At 26.5% G+C, this 10,661-nt stretch overlaps 1 protein-coding gene across 1 annotated transcript; it reads left to right on the forward strand.

Annotated features, from left to right (window-relative positions):
- Positions 1-6,536: 6,536 nt before the first annotated feature.
- On the forward strand, positions 6,537-10,062 carry OCT59_001461 (uncharacterized protein; the record flags this gene model as incomplete). The annotated part of the gene is made up of 12 exons (XM_066139589.1): positions 6,537-6,970; positions 7,054-7,200; positions 7,271-7,669; positions 7,747-8,081; positions 8,163-8,522; positions 8,601-8,624; positions 8,706-9,059; positions 9,140-9,240; positions 9,317-9,426; positions 9,504-9,798; positions 9,869-9,963; positions 10,056-10,062. 12 exons carry the CDS (start codon positions 6,537-6,539, stop codon positions 10,060-10,062), a joined length of 2,661 nt encoding a protein of 886 aa, XP_065988982.1.
- Between the last annotated feature and the right edge of the window lie 599 nt (positions 10,063-10,661).

Consider the following 10,661-nt stretch of genomic DNA (forward strand, 5'->3'; position numbering starts at 1 on the left):
TAAAACTAGTTGTATTTATGCAAAAATGCATCACTGTGTTCAAACTTGCACAGTAGTTAAAAAATTTTCCCATCGCAATTTTTTTTTTATTAAATTTTTTTTTTCTTTTTGAATTATGGCTGAAGAATAAGAACAAGAGGATAATTACAACTCTTTTCCATATGAATCCTTTATAGAGGATCAAATTTTTATTGATTATGAGGATGAGGAATATGAAGAAAGAGATAGTGAAATAACAACAGAAATGGCTGAAAGAGAAACTGAAATTACTGAAACTGAAACTGAAACTTCTAGTATTAGATCTAAAGAATTAAGACAAGCTCGAGTTTAGAAACATTTTGAAAAAAAGACAATTGAAAAAGATGATGAACAAACTGAAACTTATATTTTATGTCATATTTGTGAAGGCCATTTTATTCTGCAAAGCAATTCTACTACAACTCTTGAACGTCATTTAAAAGCTAAACATTTTGATGTATATAAAGACTTAGGTCAAGTTGAATCTAATGCAAAACCCTGGACAGTTGATATACAACAAGAAAAGCATAATCTTTTTGTTAATTGGATTATCACAGACCAGCAACCATTTACCATTGTTGAAAATCAAAGTTTTAAAAAATTTATAGCATCTATTCAACCAAAATACAAAATTCCATCTCAACACACAATAAAAGATATGATAATGAAAAAGTTTGAAAATGCACAAATTCAAATAAAAAACTACCTTCAACTTTCAACTTCCAAAATTTCGTTAACAATGGATATGTGGACAACAATTAGTTCATTAGGTATTTTGGCAGTAACAATTCATTTTATAAAAGATGATTGGCAGTTTGATCACTTTGTATTAGATGTATTGTATATTCCTTCACCACACACAGCTTTAGCAATTAAAGATTCTATTATTAAAATTGTTTCAGAATTAAATATTGCAGATCGATTAATTGGAATTACTAGTGACAATGAAGCAAAGATGTTAGCTGCGACTCGACTGATTAAAGAAGATCTTAATTTATCAGAATTTTGCCACTATCGCTGTGCAGCACATATTTTAAACCTTGCTGTTGAAGCAGCACTTAATACAAGTATAGTTCCTAATTGTGTCAAAAAGTTGCGTATATTTATTAGTACAGTAAGAAATTCACCTAAACAAATGGATAAGTTAAAGGAGTTTTTTCAAGTTGAAAAAATTAAATTTAAAGTACCACTTCCAGATTGTACTACAAGATGGAACTATACATTCTACATGATAGATCGAGCATTAGAAATTAAACCTCTTTTGGCTCATTTAGTATCAAATCTTACATCATTATCAAATAATTGGCCAAATGAAGAAGAATGGAATATACTTACTATTTTAGCAGACTTATTAGCTCCTTTTGCATCAGTAACAAGAGTGATATCTGCTTCTAGTTATCCAACTATTGGTGAAGTTAAATTACTTTTTGAAGGTATTAGAATGCATTTAAATCAATCTCGAGGTGAAAATTTTATTTTACAAGACCAAGTAGATGAAATGAACCGTGTTTTTACAAATTATTTTGATGAAATAAGTGAGGCATTACATGTTCCAGCCTTTTTTGATTCCCGTTATAAAAAATTAGCATATGGTGATATGTCTCAAAATAATATTTTTGAACCAATTCGTAGAGCAATGGCCAATTATAGAGAATCTGATGATACTCATATACCATCTCAACCCATTCAGGCTTCTCAGCGTCATTTAATGAATTTATCAGCAATTGAAACAAGAAATTTTTTTCGCAATTTAATAGCACCAAATCAAACTCCGCAGCCTGTTTTAAATGAATTGGAACTTTATTTTACTTCTAACTCACCAGGTGATGAAATAGTACCTTTAGAATGGTGGAAAAACCATTCTATGGAATACCCAACATTATCAAAAATGGCAAAGGACTACTTAGCCATAATGCCAATGTCTGTTCCTTGTGAACAGTTTTTTTCAATTGCAGGAAACCAATTTAGTCAAACACGTAACAGAATTGATGCTAATACAGCACGAGCATGTTTATGCTTAAAATCTTGGTTAGAACAAGGAAAAATTGAATAAAATATTAAAAAATTTTGATATTTTATCCTTTCATATAATTAAAAAATCTTTTATTTTATTTTTTTTGTATAAATTTTTTAACTTTTTATGTATTCTCTTTAAAAATATATGTATTTATTATTAACATTAAAAATAAATTAACATTTATAAAAAATGAATAAATTACTAAATTTCAGAATGAACAAATAATCTTAAAAATTAATAAATTAGCATTAGGAAATTCTTTTTGAAAGAATATAAGCATGTAAGTGGGCAGAGTTGCCTGTCAAAACACTGAAACTCCAAACTTTAAAAAAAGCGTTTAAGCGGAATATCTCGTCATCCAGTGATCAGAAAAGGATGAAACCACCACCATTCGAATCCTCTCAGCGAGACGCATCGAATGGTGACTAAACCATATTTCCAGGATCAATAGATAACCAACAATTATTGAATTTGTTATAAAATAGTTTTGCCGACGTAATTGTTTTTCTATCGATTCTAAAATCATGATTTTGATACCATTCGACACGTCTCAGTAAGACGATTTGAATGGTGGTAAATTCATCCTTTTATAATCACTGGATGGTGAGATATTACGTTTTAAAGTTTTTTTTTGAAATTTTCGAAGTCATAGTTTCGAAAATTTAAAGCTTTGAGAAAAAATACTTCAAAACGCAATATCTCACCATCCAGTGATTGTAAAAGGATGATTTTACCACCATTCGAATCGTCTCGCTGCAGCGCGTCGAATGGTATCAAAATCATGATTTTATAATCAATAAAAAAAATATTACGTTGGCAAAATTATTTGATAATAAATTCAATAATTACCGACTATCTATCGATCCTGAAACATTGATTTATCACCATTCGACGCGTCTCGCTGAGACGATTCGAATGGTGGTGTTTCATCCTTTTCGATCACTGGATGACGAGATATTCCGCTTAAACTTTTTTTGAAGTATCAGAGTTTCAGCGTTTTGACAAGCAACTCTACAAATGGGAAGAGTGATTGTCATTATTTATTGGTTTGGAAATGGCCGGTCTTTATATTATTTTATGAAGACCTTTATCAGATTAATAGGTTTATTCAATATAAAAATCATTTATTATATAAAGACCGGTACGAGGACTGGTCGGACAAGAGGACAGTCCTCTTGCTTGGCCATCAAAAAAATGCAAGACCGCGGTCTGGTCCTACAAGTCCTGGGACTGACCGGTCCAGGACCGAGTAGGACCAGTAGGACCGATGACCATCCTTAACAAACACCCGTGTAAACTTAGAAATTTTCTAATTTTATAATGTATTTTTCATAAATTAAACTGACAAAAAAAATAATTAGTATAATTTGCCTGAGTATTTATGATTTTACCCGATGTTTTCAAAGTAGAAGTAATATAATATACAGTGGCTTACAAAAATAACTGACCAAACATTTTTTTAACTATTAATTTTATATATTGGACTTAAAATATATTTAATTAACATAAAATTTAAATATAAATTATTTATTACTATATAACCTATTAAAATAATAAATTTTATACAAATTGGTTGATTAATTTTCCAAATATAATACATTTTATTAAAAAAGAATGGTTATTTACTTTTGTCACTTTTTAGTATTTATAATAAATTAAAAATTTTGTAAAATTTAGTAATATGTTTATTATAAATTAAATAATAAAAAATATATTAAATTGTTTAAATTATTAATTAATTTAAAAAAAACCAATAATTTTAATAGTTTATTAATTTTAAATTTATTTAAATAACAAATTTTATATTGTTATGTATATATTTATAAATTAGTATTAATATTATTAATAGAAAATATATTTTAAAAAGATTTTTATAATAAAATTATTAAATTCTTTTTAACTGTTAATAAGAGGATCATTTTTAAAAAAATTTCGTCATGATTGGTTAGGTAGATCTGAAATAATTAATTGTGTAACGATCATCATTCTTCATATATCAAATAATGTTTTATTAGCTATCTCTGCATCCAGTGCTCACAAAAAGATGAAATACAGCTCATTGGAATCGTCTCACTGAGACGAATCCAATGGTGGTAAATTCATATTTTTAGGTACGATAGATGTAGAGTTATGAGCAAAAATGTAAAAAATCGTCATTCTTATTTTGGTAGTTATTGTATTACACGAACATTTTAGCGTCTAACTCCATATCTATCGTACCTAGAACTATGAAATTACCACCATCAGATTCGTCTCAGTGAGACGATTTCAATGGGCTGTATTTCATTTTCCTACAATCACTAGATGCGGAGTTAAATGTCAAAATGTTCGCGTAATACAGTAACTACCAAAATAAGAATGACGATTTTTTACATTTTTGCTCATAACTCTACATCTATCGTACCTAAAAATATGAATTTACCACCATTGGATTCGTCTCAGTGAGACGATTCCAATGAGCTGTATTTCATCTTTTTGTGAGCACTGGATGCAGAGATAGCTAATAAAACATTATTTAATATATGAGAATGATGATCATTACACAATTAATTATTTCAGATCTACCTAACCAATCATGACGAAATTTTTTTAAAAAATGATCCTCATTAACAGTTAAAAAAATTTAATAATTTTATTATAAAAACCTTTTTAAAATATATTTTCTATTAATAATATTAATACTAATTTATAAATATATACATAACACTATAAAATTTGTTATTTAAATAAATTTAAAATTAATAAACTATTAAAATTATTGGTTTTTTTAAATTAATTAATAATTTAAACTATTTAATATATTTTTTATTATTTAATTTATAATAAACATATTACTAATTTTTACAAAATTTTTAATTTATTATAAATACAAAAAGTGACAAAAGTAAATGACCATCCTTTTTTAATAAAATGTATTATATTTGGAAAATTAATCAACTAATTTGTATAAAATTTATTATTTTAATAGGTTATATAGTAATAAATAATTTATATTTTAAATTTTATGTTAATTAAATATATTTTAAGTCCAATATATAAAATTAATAGTTAAAAAAATGTTTGGTCAGTTACTTATGTAAGCCACTGTATGACAAATGATCGGCAAGGTGATAAAAGCATGTCTGCTATGCTATGCCCAATATGTATAATATAGTAAATTTTATGCAAAAATTTGGATGTACTGTATATTACCAAAATAAAAGAAAATACATTTTGTTATATATCTTACCACCCAGTGATCGTAAAAAGATGAAATACAGCTTGTTGGATTTGTCTTGATAAGACAAATCAAATGGTAGTAGTTTTGTGTTTCTATGTTAAGCTATAGTATACATTGACACTTTGTATTTTCGTTCACTGTACATTTTTACATTTTATCATATAACTTGGCATCTATCACACCTAGAAATATGAAACTACCACCATTCGACTCGTCTTATTGAGACGAATCTAATAAGCTGTATTTTGTCTCTATAATTACTGAATGCCGAGATATGTAATAAACTAATTTTGTAAATGAATTTTAAAAAAAATTCTTAATTTCTATTAAAAAAATGTCTTTAAACGAACCCCTAAAAACTTTTTAAACAAAAAACAATTTCTATTAAAAAATATTTCAAGTGTTTTTTAAAACAAATAAAAAAACTCTTTATTAAAAAATATCTTAAAATATCTTAAACAAAAAATAAAAAAAAACTTTAAAAAATTTTAAACATTTTAAACGTATATAAAAATAATTCTAATATCTGTTATACAAAATGAAAACCTTACTTATAGTAAAAATCATTATTGTTATACAAATAAAAATCTGACTTTTTGTGTAACTGCTATTTGGTTATACAATTTCAAACATAAGAAATTACATAGTAAATTTATACAAAATTGGATTCCAGTATTATATATATTCTTCGGGGTCCTATTACAGATATTGAATTTTTATTATAGTACATATCCATGGATAGACGGATATGTGGATCCAAACTCTACTTCAAAGTCTATAACAAAAATTGTATTCTGGAATTGAATAATCAACTTTAGCTATTGATATTATTTGGATTTTGGATGTATAATATGAAAATCAATTTCTAATTTCAATAATAGGGTTTGATTATCTATATATTTAAGATACGGAGATACCATTTATAGGTTAGATCCATTAAGAAATTTATTTAATGGCCAGTGATCTCCACAATGTTTACAATGTTTTAAACAGTACTACAGTAGTACAGTAGAACCCCCTGGATTGTTACCTTTTTATGTATTTCTAGTCCTAGTACAGTAAAGGTATTAGTATTATAGTTTCTATTTTTAGATTGTTTTACCAAAAAATTATATTGTTATTTATTTATTTATATATTGTATTATATATTGTTATTAAATAAAGTTACATTGTTATAACGATATATTTAAATAATATTGTTTACTGGATTGTATATAAAAGCACACTTGAAATGCACCCTATAATTTTTAGCTGGCTCTTAAAGTTCGATAAAATTGTAAGATGAATTGGTCAGGAACTAATTCTTTTTTATACTTTGTAGCAATTTTTATTTTATTTATAAATCCATTTGGTATACATTCTTATAAAATCTTATCTCATAACGAGAGCGAACCTGGATATCAAGTACATCAAATATTAACCAATCACGATGGTACATCAGTCATCTATTTAACCAAACCTATAAACGAAACCTGCAACGAACCAAGTATCGATTTTCGCATTATAAGACCTGATGGCGCAGTTGATATTACTAAAGTTCACCATCCGATCCCAGATTTTAATTTTTGTCTTAAGCCAAATAATTTGTCTTTGCATATTAAACTTTTTGGTAATATGCAAGATAATGTGATTATCCTTTATGAAAATTCTACCAATATAAATTCGGCAAGTTTTTATGCATTGCTTGTTAATGCTCGCACAGGAAACGTTATTAGGTTTTATATATATTTTTTTCCCTTAATTGTTAATATTTTATTTGTACCATAATTAACACTACGTATAATCCATTAATTTAAAGCAATACTTTTCTCTCACTCGTTTCCACAATCAATGGGACTTTATCCTTCTCCGGAGACATTCTACCACACATTAACGAAGAGTATGGCTTTCTTTTCTGGAGTTTCATAACTGAAACTAAAATACGTTGGATTTACTTTAGTAAACCGTAAGTCCGTGCATTAAATTTTTTGTTTCTATAAATCAATTAATATTAATGATATTTTAATCGTCTTTAGTGATTCAGATGGTAATTTTAAGCCAATAAATAGTAATCAGTTTGAATTATTAAATCCGTTAGACAGATTTAATATATTTGCCGCCATTGATGGAACCTTTGGATTGGTTACTAGTAATTATAATACAAACGCTTCAATCCAACTTCAACCAAATGTTGATTTAATTAACCCAACCGAACCTATGTTTGGACTTTATATAACATTCATTAAGCCGAGTGAAGATGCTGTTGATGGACCTTTCTTGCTTTATCAAACCGCAATTCCGACGTTACGGATAGTATTTCAATGTAATTCCATTTATACGACTATGGGTTATTTTTGCATATTAAATATGAATGAAGTGCAACCTAAAGAAGAATCTAAAAATTATTTAATTAAAATAACATTTCAAAATACTGGGTTCGTAATTTCTATATAAAATTATATAAAATTTAATAATTGTCATTATTGATTCGTATTTTTCCTTATTAATATAGCTCAGTTATTGATGTTGAAAAATTTTCGAATCTCGAACTATATACTGAATTATATAACAATTTATCGGAAACTACGATATTTGAAAGTTTATATCATGGGGGCTTTTTAGTACTTTATTCCAAAAACTCAGAAAATAACCATAAAACGGTTCAAGCTATCATTCTTGATAATAATGGATTCTATAACAACACTTTGGACTTTCCAAAAAATTTGGAAGCCTCTAATTATCTCGCAATGCCGGGTTTTCGAGATAGCAATTTTATTATCGCTCAACAAGAAAACGAATATACTTGGAAGGTTTACTCGGAAGAATATCCAAAATTCGTTTATTATGGTAATATTATGCCGAATAGTTTTTAAAATTATTTTTATTCGTTATATTTTAAACTTACTTACATTCTCTTTGTATCTTTAGATAATGATTATGATAGTCCATATATTCAATCTACCTTTCCGTTAATTAATTCTATTATATCACTTTCAACAACTAATATTAATATCTCTTATAAATTACCAATTACGTTATCCACAAATAATATTTCTATTTATCAACATAATAATGAAAATCCTATATTAAGACAATCAGTTCCAGGTAGTTCACTATCTCTTTCCCATAGTGCTGATAATCAAACTTTAATTTTAAATGTTTTGGAAAGTACATTTAATCAACCAAATGCAAAGTATTATATTGTTATTGATGATAATTTTGTTCAAGATTGGGAAACAAATCAACCTTTATTAGGTTTAGAAAGTAATATTTGGACATTTAATACTAGTAAGTAAATAATATCTGTGGTAAATAAAAAAACTAAAATTTTTTTAACATTTTTACACAAACTTCTTTTCTTTATAGCTGATGACCGAGATATCTTCGCAGGTAATTAAATATTAATCGATTAATATTTTTTAAACAAATTATTAGTTGATAATATAATATTGATAATTAATTTAAATATAGAGGATGCGATTGGTCGATTTTCTTTAACTACAGAAGGAACAGAATATTATGAAGGCCTTTCGACTTACGATCAAAAAAGATTTTTATCACAATTAAGGGTTGATTTAGCAAAATCAATACCCATTGATATTAATAGATTGGACAATATTAAATTTTATAAGTTTGATCAAAGTCAACGACCTCCAAAAATTCTTTTATCATTACTTATTAAATCGACAAGAAATTCAAATGAACGGAACGTTGATCGAATCATAAAAGATTTGAATATCTTGATCAAGGAAAAAGACATTACTCCAATTTCATGGTTTAATACAACAATGTTTTTAGATGCCAATTTTGGATTCCAGAAAAATAGTAAGTTTTACCGCTAATCCTCGTGCGTAGAAAAATATACATATGTATATATAATATTTACATATTTATTAATTGTATAGGGAATCTCTTTGATGAATATAAATTTTATTTAGTTGGTATTGCTATAGGAATAATAATATTAGGATTATCATATTTTTATGCTAAGAGAAGACATCCTAAAGTAAAGTATTCAAAGCTTATCTTATAACGTTTTCGATGATTTGTGATTTCCATTCATTAATTTATTTGATTTGTAGGGTAAAAATATTATGGTTTTTAAAATTTCTTTAATTATTATGGATTTTATATTGGATATATTGTTTGTTCTAAATAATGGGAGAAATGTACCACAGTTATTTATTCCCAGGTATAATCAATTAATCAATTATTATTAATTGTAACATATCTATTTATTAAGACTAAATTTTTTTTTTTGTATTTCAGTATTATTTTTTGTTCAATACCAATAGCGGCTAATTCCATAATGAGCATGATTATAATACTTAAAGAGATCACACGAAATGAATCTTTCTACAATTGGTTTAAATTAAATACGAATATAGCAGCACTATTTACTATATTAGCGAGTGCTGATCTTGAAGTATTAGACACGCTTTCCTCACAAGTCGGTGGTATTAAGTTATTTAATGCTCCTATGTCAGAAAAGACTCAATTGTATATTTTTTGGGGGAGTCTTGTTGGGCTTTTTATAGAAGATATTCCTCAATTTATTATTCAGGTATGTAATTAATATTTTTTTGCTTTAAAAGACTAATAAAAAGCTTTACTGACCTTTTTAACACTTTTAGATTTTCTACGTGAAATTTACAGTTACATATGATTTCATCCCTTTTCTTACACTTCTAACAAGTTCAATTGTTTTGACAATTAATATAATATCTAGGTTATATCATATAATAATAGTACATTTACATACAAAAAAAAGAATATCCGTTATGATATTGCCAATTGATCAAAAAATGACATTTGATTCAGATATTGAGAACGGTTTAACCGTTCCGCAAGCAGCCAAAGTGTATTATAGACATTCTATGTAAATAATGTGAAAAGTAAAATTGGTTTGTTTTTTTCTTACTAAACCTTTTGATTAATAATAATAAATGTAATTGTAATATAATATTATCTTCTTAAAAGAAAATAAATTTCTACATCATGACAAGTTATATAAAGAATCTGAGAGTAAATAGTAATAATTTAAAATAATTTTAATTAGATCAATAATATATCCAACATCGAAGTAGTTCATAATCTAAATAATCTAAATATAATTTCATCTAGGGAATTTGATTCCCAAATCTCTTGATAGATTGATTGATTGGTTTCAGTGGTCCATGATCGATCAAAAATTGATTAGTCGTATTTAATCGATTAATTGATCAAAATACGTATTAATGTTATGACCTCTTAGCGGCTCTTACCTAGTTGTTTCCTGCGTAAGCTTGTCCAAATACGAAATTATCATGACGGAAGAGAGTCCCATATGGAGATTGGTATACATTTACCATTTACCATCTGTACTTCTAGATGGTGCTGATAAATATTATATAAGTAAAGAAGTCAAATCAAAAAAACCTTTGAAGG

The sequence above is a fragment of the Rhizophagus irregularis genome, chromosome 1 (genome assembly GCF_026210795.1).
Source record: "Rhizophagus irregularis chromosome 1, complete sequence".
Lineage (NCBI taxonomy): Eukaryota > Fungi > Glomeromycota > Glomeromycetes > Glomerales > Glomeraceae > Rhizophagus > Rhizophagus irregularis.